We start from the raw sequence: 16,312 nt of genomic DNA, 5'->3' as shown, positions 1-16,312 counted from the left end.
TACTTCCTAGTGTTGCCTTTCTTTCTGAGTAGGCACTTAAATATTTAAATGAATGAACAAATTGCATGAATAAATGAACTGTTTTCCAGGAAACCTAGATCTGGTATAACGAGACATGTTCCCATAAGTTTTTCGTGTCTTACTTTATCAATTAAAAGAGCAGTTTGGGGCTTCTCTGGTTTCGCAGTGGTTAAGAGTCTGCCTGCGAATGCCTGGGACACGGGTTTGAGCCCTGGTCCAGGAAGATCCCACATGCTGTGGAGCAACTAAGCCTGTGCACCACAACTACTGAGCCTGCGCTCTAGAGGCCATGAACCACAACTGCTGAGCCCACGTGCCACAACTACTGAAGCCCGTGTGCCTACAGCCTGTGCTCCGCAACAAGAGAAACCACCGCAGTGAGAAGCCTGCACACCGCGACGAAGAGTAGCCCCCGCTTTTCGGAACTAGAGAAAGCCTGTGCGCAGCAATTAAGATCCAACGCAGCCAAAAATAAAAATAAATAAAAAATAAATAAATTTATTTTAAAAAAGATAGAAGTATATATTACAGACAATTCTTTAAAAAAAAGCAGCTTGGTTCAGACTGGGGTGACTTTTAAGGTCAGTTTAAAATTCTGATTATATAATTAGAGATCAATACTTACTGAGAAACATTTATAGGCCAGTTTTAATTGTCAGGCTTTGCTTTAGGCTGTGCGGATAGAAAAATGAAAACATTTCCTGGCTCTCCAAGGATTCACAGACCAGTGGCAGATACAGACAGAAATAATGACAGGCAAGTGATGCCTGTTTTAAATAGAATAGTACAAAGTGTCTATGGGAGCAGGGGAAAATGCACTTAATTCTGCCTAGGTTTCTCAGGGGGTAGCTTTCTGCAGGAGCCACCTGAAATTCTTTCTGCCTTTTTGTGGTTGGCATTTTCCTTATTCTTTGCATATAGTACCTTCTCTGAAGGAATCGGTAAAAACTTAAAATCTATTTAACATCTCCTAGAGGGGGCAAGTTATACTTACCATGGTTCTGGATGTAGGGTGGAGGAAGTCTCTGATTCCTGGTATGAGATCTGAACCTGCTACAATTGTTTTTCTGCACAAGCAAAATTGGGATAATGCTAACCAAACCAGTAAATAAAATATAATAAAAATAATTTAAAATATCACTGAGATGATTAAAATTACAAAAGATGTACCGAAGTATGTATTAGTCAGGGCTTTAGTACAGGAAGCAGAAACCACTCTAGGTATTTAAAGCAGGAAGATATTTAATACAGAGTATTGGATGGACAGCTAATGGAATGAGTTGAAGGATCTACCACAGATGCAACACAGAGACCTGGAAGCTCCTGCTGTTACTACCCATGCCACTGCTAAAGTTCAGCTTCTGGATGCTTGGTAACTGAACTCTGGAATGATCTATAGGGGTATCTCAACTGTCTCTAAATCCTCAGGTCTCAGGACTTTGCTTACTAGCTGAAACAGTAATGGGAAGATAGTTTTCCTCTTTCTTCTGTCTTCTAAATCTCTTGGAAATTCATCCAGTTGATCACAGGGGAGTCTATGAAATTGTAGTTTTAGTCTTTTCAACCTTTCCAGAGTATCACAAGGGACAAAGAATAGAGAATTAGAAAAATATTCATCTTGTTAGGTTGGACACATTAATGACCATATCAGTGGACTGGGGAGAACTCAGATGTCTTCTGGATAAGAGACATAGGAGACCAATAGTAACACTTATTTTAGATATACGATAGAGGAACTTGCTAGAATGACAAGTGACATGTGAAAGAGGACAAAGTAGAGGATTTAGGCATTCCATTGAATGAATCTTTGCTGATTAGGAGCTTCAGTTTACAGACTAGACATGAAACTTCTTATTCATTGTAATAAAAGGTACAAAATAATAAGGATTCCTGCATTGTTCTAAAGATTTGCTTGATTTCTTGGTGTTTCTAGGACTCTCTTGTGTGTAGCCTTTAACTCTTAACTTTTATGGGTTTTTTTTTTTTTGATATGAGTATTCACACTGCCCTAATTTTCTTAAAAATACCAGTCTTCTGCAGGGAAGAGGATTTGCTGTGACATTAGGAAGCTGGAAGCAGAGAGATGTTTAGGGAGGTGCTGACTCTGCTTTATCTTTCCAAATTAGAATGCGGTCTTGATGATGCTGAATTAAATGCAAGAACTAAAAGAACCTGATGTTTGAAAACACTCTTTAAAAGGAAAGCGTGTAGTAATTAGCATGGCAAGAATTAGCTGGTTTTTGTTTTTCAGTTTGGGCACAACTCCTCCTGCACATCCCCCTAGGAAACCACGGGGCTAATGAAAAGACATCTTTGGCTCTGTGTTGAGCTATATAGCGTGTTTGTGCTCCCACCAGTCATTCAGCTCAAACACACCTTTATAACCTGTATTTTTTGTATTAGCATTTTCCCACTTTCCATAAAGAGAGAGCCCTTCAATTCTACTTGGTGGTTATAAATTAAAATACTTAATACTTGCAGTGCTGATTATTCCTTCTTGATTTTCAGGTCGTTGCAAGACATGAGGATTTATTGGCACAAGCAACTGGGATTGAGTCTTTGGAAGGTATATTTCCATTAACTATTATACATTGTACAGAGCTAGCCCTGGGCTTGGAAACTTCTCCTGTGAAGGGTCAGAAAGTAAATAGTTTAGACTTTGCAGGCCATACCGTCTCTGTTGCAACTACTAAACTGCTGTTACAGGGTGAAAGCAGCCAGGTAATATGGAAACGAATGTGTGTGGCTGTGTTCCAACAAAACTTTAATAAAACTTTGCTGACCCCTGAGCTAAACTCTCTGGGTTTAAATCCTTTTCCCACCTACTAGAAGTGTGACTTTGGAGAACTTACTTAAACTTTCTGTGCCTCAGTTTTATCTATAAAGGATTAATATGTACTAATATGTTATTTAGAGGATTAAATGAGTTAACAAAATACTTGGAACAATTCCTGGCACATATTTAGTGCTTTTATAACTGTTAGTTAATTAAAACAAATAAGCAGGGGAATTCCAGTGGTTACAGTGGTTAGGACTCCGCACTTTGACTGCTATGGACGCACGTTCAATCCCTGGTTGGGGAACTAGGATCCAGCAAGCCGCGTGGCGTGGCCAAAAAAAAAAGAGAAACAAAAACAAAATCAACTCCACTAAAGTAGTGGAAATAGGCTTGAATTCTTTCCTATTTCTTTGAAATGCTTTTCAAAAATGAAAGTATAGTAGAATAGTAATACATTGGATTTTTATTATGAACTCTCTTATTTTTGTTTGACTATATCTTTTATGAATTTGTCATTCTCTATTAAATTAAACTGCATCTCATAAATATGAAATGTTAATATTGTATTTTCCATTATCACTTGTGTTGTGATTACTATTAATCATTGCACATTAAAAGAAAGCTAAGTGATTTTTCCCTATGTTGATGAAATTCTTAAGGAAGAAGGATATTGCTTTCTGTGATGCAATATTCTTTAATGCTTCCTCTAGTATTTCTTATGTGCACTCAAAGATGTTATTTTCAGCATGTGCACTGTTTCTAAGGCATCCTGATGAAGAACATAGTATTTTGGAGATAACAATTCGTTATTTGAATATTTAGGATAGATATCAGACTATGTTCATGGGAAAATTAAGAGGCTCTATGTACTGACTTACTATGGAAAATTAATTTTCTTTAATCTTATAATATTTTTATATGTTTCTGGAAGCAAGTAAATAATACCTTGTTTTTAATGGTAATTTCTGTAAACAAATGAATAAAGGTTTTTTTCCTTTATAGAAACCCATAGGGATGTCACGGTAGTACGTTGATTTTGAGTGTATATAGGTGTAGATGAATCATCACAACAGAAATACTTCTCATTGTGGTTTTCTTTTTCTTTTTTTTAAATTGGCCACACCACATGGCTTGCAGGATCTTAGTCCCCCAACCAGGGATTGAACCTGGGCCACCACAATGAAAGTGCCGAGTCCTAACTACTGGACTGCCAGGGAATTCCCTATGTGTGTTTATTTCTATAGTGTGCTGATTTTCCCCAGAGTGCTTTTCAGTGGTTAGAACATTTAAAATATGCTGTTAGACTAAGTTAGAATGACTATCCATTGGGTGACTGTGTACAGTACAAAGGCTGACTTCTCTGAATTCCTATGATAATCTAAGAATATTCTCCAGATTATTTGAACATAAGTCAAAGTATGAATCAATTAGTATTCATTTTAGCATGATGTGTATTTCTAATCATTTATTAAACTTTTTGAGATATGTGTTATGTATTTGAAAATGAGTATTACCCCAACTTCTACTTAATCCGCTTTTTCTCCTATATATTTAAAATTTTGGCCATATAATTCATTTGGAGATATATTTATTTAGCCTAGTTTATTAAAATTTACTCTCTCTTCATTTTTTGTTTATTTATGCATTTAAATTTTAATTGAGAATTTGTTAGATTCCAGGCAGCTGTAACAATATACAGAGTCCCTGTCCTTATGGAGTTTGGAGGTATATTTAATTAAGCCTATTTTATTAAAAAGACATAGCCTAATTTCTTCATTTATTTGCTCACTCAGTCAAATAGTAATTGAGAACTTGTTAGATACCAGGCACCTGTGAACAATAGAGTCACTGTTCTCATGATATTTATGTTCTAGGTAGGGAATTAGACCAAAAAAAAAATGTGTAAGTAGGGAACTTCAGTCCTAAAAGAAAATAAAATAGTTGATGAGGTAGAAGAATGGGAGTTCCTTACTAGCTAGGATGGGCAGGAGATGCTTCTCTGAGAAGATGACATTTGAACTGAGATCTGAATGATGAGAAAGAGCTACCACATGACTATCCGGGGAGGAGAGTGTGGTAAGCTGAGGGACCAATAAATGGAATTAGCGTGGCATGTTTGAAGGGCAGAAAGAAAAGGCTAGTATGACTAGAGTTTAGTGAACGAGGGAAAGAATTGTAGATGAGGTCCTTGGGAAGGAATTTTGATTTTCATTCTAAATGCAATGGTAAACAATTGGAGGGTTTTAATTAGAGATGTGATTAATGCTCTAAAAAGTTTCCTCTGGTGGCTCTATAGGAAGGCAAGAGTAGAATCTGGGGTACCAATTTAGAAGCTATTAGAGTAGTAGACATTGATGGTGCCTTGAATTAGTGGTGGATGTAAAGAGAGAGAAGTGAATGGGATAGAATGGGGGTAGAGCTGATAGGATTTGTTGATGGGAAATGAAAGGTCTGAGGGAAAAAAGTCACCAACAGTGATTCCTAAGATTTTAGTCTGAAAAATTGGATAGATGAGTAACTGAGATGCGTCACACTGGAGAGGATCATGGTGGGGCAGACGTTATCTTGGGTGTCTTAAATTTGTCATAAGAAAGTTCAGGGCTAGAGATTTGTGTGTGTGGGTGTGGGTGTGTGTATCGATAGGCAGGTATAAAGAAAATCTATATAGATGTATGTACATATGTGTGTATAGAAAATCAGTATTTTATTGAACAGATAGTGTTTAAAACATTGGGATTGAATGAAATCCCTAAGAGAGATTTTAGATGGAGAAGAGAAGATGGCTGAGGATCAAATCTTGGAGTACTCCAGCATGTAGAGATCTAACAGAGAAGGCGTGGGAGCAACTCATGCCATCAGAGGGAGCCCACGAGGGTGATGCCTTGGAAGCCTAGAGAAAAAAATGTTTTAGGGAGGGAGTGGTTCAACGTGTAGTGCATTTCTGAGAGTTAGAACAGGATCAAGAGAGAACTGACAATAGAATTCAGCACCTTGGAGATTTCTGGTGACGTTGACAAGATCTGTTTTGGTGGCATATGTGTGAAAGGTGTTGCGAGTGGGTTGTGGAGAGAATAAGATGTGAGGAAGTGATGATAACAAGGAAAGCCAGTTCATTCTTGGAGGTTTAAGGTCAGTGAACCATAATACCGGCAGAAATCCTTGGGTTCAGAAAGGATTCTATTGGACTGAGCCATATTAAAACATTTGTATGCAGATAGGAGTATTAATTAATTCTGAAATTACTTCATCTAATATGACAACATTCTATACTTAAATTTATTTAGAATGCTATGTTTCAAAACTACAGCTATGCCAGTTGAATATAGAAACTGAGTTTTAAAGAATATAGTTCAAAATAATTAATTCTGTAATATTAGAAAGCCCATTTTTAGGCATATAAAAAAGTAAAATTTCAGATCTGTCTTCCTGAAAATAATTTTACAATTTTATAAACAGTTCTTCATCATGTTATGTAAGTAGAGAGTAAAGGCAATAATATACTTGCTCTCCATATTTATTATTTATCTAGCATTGGGGGTTAGAGAGAGTATACCAGGAGGAGAGTACCTCATTTCCAGATCATTCAGGGCCTTGTAGACCAAGCCGTGGACTTTAGTTTTAACATAGGAGCAAAGGGGAGACTGGGGAAGGGTTTTAGCAGATGAGTGTTATAATTTGCACTTCCAAAGATCACTCAGGCTTTTTTTTAAATATAATTTTTAAAATAAATTTCTTTATTTATTTTTTGGCTGTGTTTGGTTTTCATTGCTGGGCGTGGGCTTTCTCTAGTTGAGGCGAGCAGGGGCTACTCTTCATTACGGTGCATGGGCTTCTCACTGTGGTGGCTTCTCTTCTTATGGAGCAGGGGCTCTAGGCGTGCGGGCTTCAGTAGTTGTGGCTCACGGGCTCAGTAGTTGCAGCTCGTGGGCTCTAGAGTGCAGGCTCAGTAGTTGTGGCACATGGGCTTAGTTTCTCTGCAGCATGTGGGATCTTCCTGGACCAGGGCTTGAACCCGTGTCCCCTGCATTGGCAGGTGGATTCTTAACCACTGCGCCACCAGGGAGGTCCCATGCTTCTTTTTTTGTAATTGTAGTACAATACACATTAACATGAAATTTACCACTTTAACCATTTTAAACTATATAACTTAGTGCTATTAATTACATTTACAGTGTTGTGCAACCATCACTATCCAGTTCCAGAACTTTTTCATCACCTCAAATGGAAACCCTGTACCCATTAAGCAGTCACTCCCCATTCCTTGTCAGACTTCTTTAGTGGAGCAAGGTTGGGACGGGGAAGACTAGTTAGAAGTTTTTGCAGTAGTCTAGGTAAAAGATATTGGTTGGATTATGATGACGGCAGAAAAAAATGGAAAAATTTCTCTATTTTTTTCTTTTAACTTTTTAGCCAATTTGAACCCTCATAAATTTGTAAAGTAATGTAAGCTGTTATGTTTTCCTAGGTGTCCTTCAGATGATGCAGACAAGAATTGGGGCTTTACAGGGAGCTGTTGATAGGTACTGTTGTTCATTTTGTAAATAAATGAAATGGAAAGATTTTTACCCATTGATATTTTGAAGATGATTTTGTCACTCCTCTTTCTGTTTTTCCTTTAGGATGAAAGCAAAAATTGTTGAGCCATACAATAAAATAGTAGCCCGTACTGCTCAACTAGCAAGACTTCAGGTAGGTCCTCACTTTGTCATTTCTTTGTACTTTTACTTCATTTTGTCTTTATAAGCGAGCAAATTTCAAGACAATGAATTCTGAGGAAGTAAGAGAATATGAGAGAAAACGGGAAAAATACTAAAGAGCTTTAAAAGAAGATATCCAGTTTAAAAAATAAAAATCTAAACTACTATTCAAGTGAATTATTTTCACTCTTATTATTTCAGTGTATTACTAACTTTTTAGAATTCAGAATTATTTCTCTTAATAGAGCACAGGAAGAAACCTTTTATCCTTACAGTTTGCTATGATCCAATGTAAGGAACCCAAACCTATAACTTCTGTACTACAGCGGTCCCCAACCTTTTTGGCGCCAGGGACCGGTTTCATGGAAGACAGTTTTTCTGCGGACCAGGGAGGTGGGTGGGGGGATGGTTTCACATGGTTCAAGAGCATTACGTTTATTGTGCACTTTATTTCTGCTATTGTTACATTGTACTATATAATGAAATGATTATACAACTCACCATAATGCAGGATCCGTGGGAGCCCTGAGCTTGTTTTCCTGCAACTAGATGGTCCCTTCTGGAGGTGATGGGAGACATTGACACCTGAAGTGTGTTGCTTAGGTCCAATCTACTCCGTAATCTCGTTTTGGTTGCTGTCACTGCAGAAAACCCTGCTTCACAAAGATAGGATGTTGAAAACGGAAGCAGGCTTTTCAGTGCTTTTGTGGCAATCTCAGGATATCCCGCCTTGACTTTAATCCAGAACGTATGGAGATTTGAAGTTGTCTCAAACATACTTTTAAGGCCACCGCCATTTACGATCTCAAGCAGTTGATCCTCTTCTAGCATGGACAAAGGTGATTCACCGGGCTTATTCACAAATGGGTCGCAGATCCATTCCTTCCCAGTTCGGGGGTCTTTTGTGGCTGGGAAGTAATGCTCAGACTCTTTTGAAAGCTGAGATGGGTGATCATGCACCAGCTGGGAGAAAGAAGTCCCTGGCTCAGCCTCTTTCAAAATCTCTGCTAATATTTGAAACATGTCAAAAATCCTAGTGTTCACTCATTGCCCTCATAATTCCAGTTTGGCTTTGAATGCAGCCATTTTATCTGCCAACTTGAACACAGTGGTTGTTCTCCCCTGAAGTGACAGATTGAGGTCGCTGAGCAGGTGGAATATGTCACACAAGTAAGCAAGTTTTTCGACCCCATTCTGTGGCACTGAAATGTGCTGCCAGTGGTGACTGTTTTTCTAAAAGAAATCTCTGGAGTGGCTCTCATAACTCAAAAACTCTGGCCAGTGATCTACCTTTAGAAAGCCATCTCACTTCTGTGTATAAGAGAAGACGTGTGTGCTCTGCGTCCATTTCTTCACAGAGCTGTGTGGACAGATGTGAGTTAAGGGCATGTATTTTAATATGGTTGATAATTTTAATCACATCCTGCAAAACGTTAACTTCAGGTGACGTTTTTCAGCTAGCCAGAATTTCCCTATGGATGACACAGTGTGTAGACTCACATTCAGAAGCAACCTCTTTGACCCGAGTAGTGAAACCAGAAAGCCGTCCAGTCATGGCAGCCGCTCCGTGCGTGCATATATCGACACAAAATGACCAATTCACTTTCCCTGATATGTAATCATTCAAAGACTTGAAGAGTTCTGCAGCTATCGTGTTGGTTGGCAACAAAAGTGCACATAACATATCCTCATGCACATCCTCCTGAAAGATATATCGCACAAAAACAAGCATTGTTGCCTTGTCAACATCAGTAGACTTGTCAACCTGGATTGCGTACCATGGTGACTCATTAATCCTCTCTAACAATTGTGCCTCAGTATCCTCTGCTATTTCATCAATTCGTCTAGTTATGGTGCTAGCCAAAAGAGGAACACGTGCCACGTTTTGAACTGCAGCCTCTCCTAAGTGTTCATGACAGATGTCCTTAGCAGCAGGCAGGCTCAACTCTTCACCAATGGTAAAGGGCTTTTTCTTAAAGATTTATTTATTATCTATTTATTTAGTTAGTTTATTTTTGGCTGCGTCGGGTCTTAGTTGTGGCACGCAGGATCTTCATTGAGGTACGCGGGATCTTTCATTACAGCGCGCAGGCTCTTTGGTACGATGCACAGGTTTCTCTCTAGTTGTGGTGTGCGGGTTTTCTATTCTCTAGCTGTGGCGCGCAGGCTCCAGGGCGTGTGGGCTCTGTAGTTTGCGGTACATAGGCTCTCTAGTTGAGGCGCACAAGCTCAATAGTTACAGTGTGCGGGCTTAGTTGCCCTGCAGCATATGGGATCTCAGTTCCCTGACCAGGGATCGAACCCGTGTCCCGTGCATTGTAAGGTGGATTCTTTACCACTGGACCGCCAGGGAAGCCCAGTAAAGGGCTTCTTAGCTTTAGCAAGTTAGGCACTAAGCATGATGCTCTCAGTGCAGACACATTTGATGAAGTGGTGGCCTTCAGTAATTGCTTCTGTTCTTCGTGTTCACATTTTTTTCTTTTGAAAAACTCCAAAGGCTTGTCTTTTAATGCAGGGTGCTTGGTCTCCATGTGGCAAAACAGTTCTGAGGGTTTCATGTCTTCCTCAGATAGCTAGTTGCCACATGTTATACAGAGCGGGCTTGGAGAATGTGAATCACCTGTGGCAATGAACCCGTAATTTAAGTAGGACTCTTGGTATTTTCTTTTAAATGCAGCTTTCTTTTTGTTGGCAGTCTTAGAGTCTTCTGCTGTCTCATCATTGTGTCTTTCCCCCCTTTTCAAAGAAGCTCTCCAGCGACGTTTGTTTTTTACTCATTTTGGCGAGGGTTAGCTGGCCGGCTTACCCAAACTGTGACTGAGACAAGTGCACAGTGCAGGAAAGACGTGCGGACAGAAGTGGGCAGGCCACATGCAGACTGAAATAAGTGTCAGTTTCTGACTTAAAGCCTGCCACCACATGCAGTTGTACAAGTGAAGTACATCAACTCACTTGCCACTGTAAAGCCTGCCACCACATGCAGCTTACCTGTCACTTTCCACTCCCTGATAGGGCTTTGATATGAGTCTGCAAACAATTGATTTATCATGGTCTCTGTGCAGTCACACCTCTCTGCTAACGATAATCTGTATTTGCAGCTGCTCCCCAGCGCTAGCATCACTGCGTCAGCTCTACCTCAGGTCATCAGGCACTAGATTCTCATAAGGAGCGAGCAACCTAGATCCCTCACATGCGCAGTTCACAGCAGGGTTTGCGCTCCTATGAGAATCTAATGCTGCCACTGATCTGACAGGAGGCGGAGCTCAGGTGGCAGTGCGAGCAATGGGGAGTGGTTGTAAATACAGATGAAGCTTCGCTCACTCACCCGCCGCTCACCTCCTGCTGTGCGGCCCGGTTCCTAACAGGCCACAGACTGGTACCGGTCCGTGGCCTGGGGACTGGGGACCCCAGCTGTAATAGATGTTTTAGTATTTGAATCTTTGCTATTTCTGGGTCAGTTTTTCTCAATTGACCTTTCTTCTTGTTACGGGTGTTATTTTTATGCTTCTTTTCATGCTTGGTAATTTTTGATTTTATACTGGAAAGGTGTGTTTTGTGTTCGGGGGTCTGGATTTTTAAAAATTTCCTTGAAATGATGTTGGGCTTTATTCTTGTTCACAGTTAACTTACTTGAAATTAGTCTGATCTTTTTGAGGATTGGTTTTAAATATTTATTTATTTATTTATTTATTTATTTATTTAGCTATATCAGGTCTTAGTTGCGGCTTTCAGGATCTTTGCGGCACGTGGAATCTTTGCTGCAGCATGAGGGACCTTCTGTTGCGGTGTGCGGGCGTCTCTCTAGTTGTGGTGCACGGGCTCAGTAGTTGCGGCACGTGGGCTCTCTAGTTGTGGCGCGCGGGCTTAGTTGCCCCATGGCATGTGGGATCTTAGTTCCCTGACCAGGGATCGAACTCACATCCCCTGCATTGGAAGGAGGATTCTTAACCACTGGACCACCAGGGAAGTCCCCACAGATTGGTTTTAAATCTTTGTTAGTGCAGGTTCAGAGCATCCTTTAGCCTAGGGATAGTTTAGCCATGATTACTACTAGGTCTTTATACTATGAGCTCTGTGCATTGTTTCAGTGTTTCTTTCCTTGTGTTTCCTCTTACACATGCACAGATTGGCACTTAGCCAGAGACTTGAGGCTATCTTTCTGCACATCTCCCCAGCCTCTCCTTCCTGGCCAGTTCTCTGCCCATAAACTCTAGCTCCTTTTGCCTTTCCTGAAATCCGATCTGTTTCCACACTTCAGAGAGACTGTCATGTTCTGTTTGCGTTTGCTTCGCTTCAGCTAGAAAATTGTCTTCCGGCAGTAAATTGGGACAGTTGTTAAGCTCATTTTCTTTATTTTCTTTCTCCTGTGCTATTTTTCAGTACCTGTTGTCTGAAAGTTTTATTTCATGTATTTTGTTCAGTTTTCTAGTTGTTTAAGATGGGAGGGTAAATTCTGCCCTATTATTCCATCATTGTTAGAAGTAGAAATTGCCTTCATCAAATAAACATTGAATTGTAAGTCACATACTATAAAATTCACCACTTTAAAGTACACGTTTAAGTGTTAACTGAGTGGTTTTTACTATATTCACAGGGTTGTGCAATCATCACCGCTGTCTAATGCCAAAACATTTTCATGACTCCCGAAAGAAACCTTACGCTCAGTAGTAATCACTCCTCCTACCCTCTTCCCCCCGCCCCTCCCCAGCTTTCTAATCTGCTGTCTGTCTATGGATTTGCCTATGCTGGATATTTCATATAAATGCATCATACATTGTGTGGCATTATTTTGTCTGGCTTCTTTCACTTAGCATAATGTTTTCAAGGTTTATCCATGTTATAGCATGTGTCAGTACTTCATTCCTTTTTATGACCAAATAATATTCCATTGTACGGATATACACGTTTTTGTTTATCCATTTATTTTGCTTGCCTATCAGTTGATAGATACTTGTTTCCACTTATTGGCTATTATGAATAAAAACTGTTATGAACATTTGTGTACAAGTTTTTGTGTGACGTGTTTTTTTCGGTTATCTTGGGTATATACCTGAGAATATATACGCTAGGTCATATGCTAACTCTGTGTTTATTTTGATGTATCAAATCAATATACGAACACCTTAAACAATGTTCTATGTCAATTATATTTCAACAAAGCTGGAAAAAACTTTTTGAGGAGTGCCAAACTGTTTTCCAAAGCAGCTGTACCATTTTACATTCCTATCAGCTGTATATGAGGGTTTCAATTTCTTTTCTCGCCAAGACTTCTTCTCTTTTTAATATAGCCATCCTATTGGTTATGAAGTACTATCTCATTGTTGTTTTGATATGAATTTCCCCAATGACTAATGATACCGAGCATCTTTTATTGTGCCTATTGGCCATTTGTATATATTCTCTGGAGAAAAGTCTATTCATATCTTGCTCATTTTTAAAATGAGTTGTCTATTCCCTCTCTCCCTCCCTTCCTTTCTATACTTGGCATATTGTGTTCTGGCTTCCAATTTAGTTGTTGAGAAGCTGTCATTTTGACCTGGTCTTTTGAAGGTAATCTGCAGGTTTCCTCTGCTTTCTTTTTTAAAAATTATTTATTCATTTATTTATTTTAACATCTTTATTGGAGTATAATTGCTTTACATTGTTGTGTTAGTTGCTGCTGTATAACAGAGTGAATCAGCTATACGTATACATATATCCCCATATACCCTCCCTCTTGCGTCTCCCTCCCACCCTTCCTATCCCACCCCTCTAGGTGGCCACAAAGCACGGAGCTGATCTCCCTGTGCCATGCGGCTGCTTTCCACTAGCTATCTATTTTACGTTTGGTAGTGTATATATGTCCATGCCACTCTCTTACTTCGTCTTAGCTCACCCTTCCCCCTCACTGTGTCCTCAAGTCCGTTGTCTATGTCTGCATCTTTATTCCTGTACTGCCCCTAGGTTCTTCAGAACCATTTTTTTTTTTTTTTTTTTTTTTGCGGTACGTGGGCCTATCACTGTTGTGGCCTCTCCCGTTGCGGAGCACAGGCTCCAGATGCGCAGGCTCAGCGGCCATGGCTCACGGGCCCAGCCGCTCCGTGGCACGTGGGATCTTCCCGGACCGGGGCACGAACCCGTGTCCCCTGCTTCGGCAGGCGGACTCTCAACCACTGCGCCACCAGGGAAGCCCCAGAACCATTTTCTTTTCTTTTTTTTAGATTCCATATATATGTGTTAGCATATGATATTTGTTTTTCTCTTTGATTTCCTTCAGTTTCAGAATGGTTTCTTTTTATTCATTTCATGTGCAATTTGTTTTTCTTCTTCCATCTGTGAGTTTATCTCTTTCATCATTTCTGAGCCGTGCTTTCTTCAAGTATGTATCGTTCTCTCTCTCCTTTGTCTTCGATTCTGATTAAATGCACACTCAACTTTCTCTTTATCATCTAAGTCACCCTCTTTTCCTTACTTAACATTTTTTTTCCTTTCCTTGCTGTTCTCTGGAGTTTTTTCTGATTGGTTATCTACTTCATTAATTTATTCCTAACCACTTCCTGTGGTCAAAATAGTCTATTATTATTTTGCTAAGTTTTGGTTATCGTATGTTTTATTTTTAGAAGTTCTTTGTTTCTTTTCCTAAAGTGCTGTATCACCTATTTCTTGTTCCCTGACTTTGATTTCTTTGAATATATTCTGCTGAAGTATTCTGTTGCCTTACTCTGGTAGGTATAGTATCTGTAGTCTTTGTGGGTATGTTTATCTTGGTGGTGCTTGCTGGTTCTATCTAATGGAGTACAGTTTTCCTGGGTGCCTGGTTATTTTTTGCTGAGTGTTGGACATTTTATTTGAAAAGTTATTTTTTAGAATATTTGAGTCCTTCAGAGAGGATCTATTTTGTTTTTCTATGGCAGCAGAAATCACTACCAGTCCAAGAACAACATTAAGTTTAATCAATTTTAACTCTCCTCCTCCACTTTGTCTCGGAGGCTATCAAAATGTAGGATCTAGTTTTCCAGGACTAGCAAGTGATCTCAGATTACAAGTGGATTTGCTTCTTTTCTCTTTGGGTTCACTGTGCTTTACTTTTGGCTTGGTGTTTGTATCCATACTCTCATTTCTTGGATGCTTTTGAGACATCTTACATTTTATACAACAGTTTTAGTTCTTAATGGTAAGCTAAAAATATAGTCTGCCATTATTTTATTATTATTATTAATTAATTAATTTTTTGGCTGCATTGGGTCTTCATTGCTGCACGTGGGCTTTCTCTAGTTGTGGCAAGCGGGGGCTACTCTTCATTACAGTGTGTGGGCATGTCGTTGTGGTGGCTTCTCTTGTTGTGGAGCACGGGCTGCAGGCGCGCGGGCCTCAGTAGTTGTGGCACGCAGGCTCAGTAGTTGGGGCTCACAGGCTCTAGACCACAGGCTCATTAGTTGTGGCGCACGGGCTCCGTTACATGTGGGATCCTTCCGGACCAGGGCTCAAACCCATGTCACCTGCATTGGCAGGCGGATTCTTAACCACTGCACCACCAGGGAAGTCCTAGTCTGCCATTATTGAAAATAAGAAACTTATGTGTCTTCTCTTTGTTATAAAATAAACATCAGATTATTTTTTCCCCCGATAAAATTATTCAGTACTTCCTTAACACAAAAGAGAATGAAGTCTTAAGTCCTAAATGTGGCATGTAAGTCCCTTCATGTTATTGCCTCTACTTGCTTTTTATCAACTTTACCTTTTGTCATTCTAAAAAAATTTATTCTGGATACTAATCACACTGAACTACTTACTGTTCCTAAGTGTGCTGGAGATTCTCACATTCATTCCTTTGCACATTTTTTTCCCTAACTCAGAATGTTCGAGTCACTCAGCAGATTCTAGTCAACTCTTCTGTGAAGTCCTCTCCTGCCCTTCTGACAGAGCAGAATATTTACTTATTTTACTTTATTTTATTTTATTTTTTTTGGCTGCACTGTGCAGCATGTGGGATCTTAGTTCCCCGACCATGGGTCAAACACGCGCCCCCTGCATGGGAAGCGTGGAGTTTTAACCACTGGACTGCCCGGGAAGTCCCAGAATGTTTATTTTTTAATTTTTTCATTTCTTTAATATCCTGTAGATGTTTCCATTATAATACTTTCTACATAGTTTTTCCCTTCCTCATACTCTCCTATAAGACTAAGCTCCTTGAAGGCTATGATAATATTTTAATATTTCAATGTCTAGCCTTAGTGTAGTGTTATGTACCATATTAAATGCTTAAGAAATGAGTTAATCCTTGGTCTGTGCCTTAGTTGTAATGTTTTTAAAAAATATGTAGCATATGTGACTCAACATATATAACACTAAAATTTTTTTTTTTTTGCGGTACGCGGGCCTCTCACTGTTGTGGCCTCTCCCGTTGCGGAGCACAGGCTCCGGATGCACAGGCTCAGCGGCCATGGCTCACGGGCCCAGCCACTCTGTGGCATGTGGGATCTTCCCGGACCGGGTCATGAACCCGTGTCCCCTGCATCCGCAGGTGGACTCTCAACCACTGCGCCACCAGGGAAGCCCTAAATTTTTTTTTAATGGACTTATAAATGTCTCCTATAATAATCTGAGAATTATAGCATGTGAGAAGAGTTTGAATGTCAGTCTTTTTCAGAAGGATGAGAGATACAGGTTATTTCAGAGATAACCACTTAAGGGTATGTGGAGCAGTGAGGATACATAGAAACCTGTCTTAACAGTCAAAGAAGTACCGTGGGACAGTGGAATATGGCTCGGCCTACAATAATATCCTAACAATCACCCTTTCCTTTAACTCAGGTCCTGCATCTCTGTCTGCTAC

General features: G+C 39.8%; 1 protein-coding gene across 8 annotated transcripts in view; it reads left to right on the top strand.

Moving 5' to 3' along the window:
- The window catches only part of COG5 (component of oligomeric golgi complex 5), a gene marked incomplete at its 5' end in the record, with an annotated part of 277,186 nt that overhangs the window by 6,224 nt on the left and 254,650 nt on the right, over positions 1-16,312 (top strand). For 7 of the 8 annotated variants that reach the window (XM_079711626.1, XM_079711625.1, XM_079711622.1 and 4 more), the window contains 3 exons: positions 2,530-2,587; positions 7,266-7,320; positions 7,420-7,489. The exons of the other annotated variant lie outside the window; for it this stretch is intronic. In XM_079711626.1, the coding sequence (XP_079567752.1) occupies positions 2,530-2,587; positions 7,266-7,320; positions 7,420-7,489 (183 nt within the window). The remainder of the gene's footprint in view (positions 1-2,529; positions 2,588-7,265; positions 7,321-7,419; positions 7,490-16,312) is intronic. 8 annotated transcript variants of the gene reach the window in all.

This window comes from Hyperoodon ampullatus (genome assembly GCF_949752795.1).
Source record: "Hyperoodon ampullatus genome assembly, chromosome: 9".
In the NCBI taxonomy this organism is placed as follows: Eukaryota; Metazoa; Chordata; class Mammalia; order Artiodactyla; family Ziphiidae; genus Hyperoodon; species Hyperoodon ampullatus.
The sequence above is the reverse complement of the archived record's forward strand: the minus strand, read 5'-3'. Positions and strand labels throughout refer to the sequence as shown.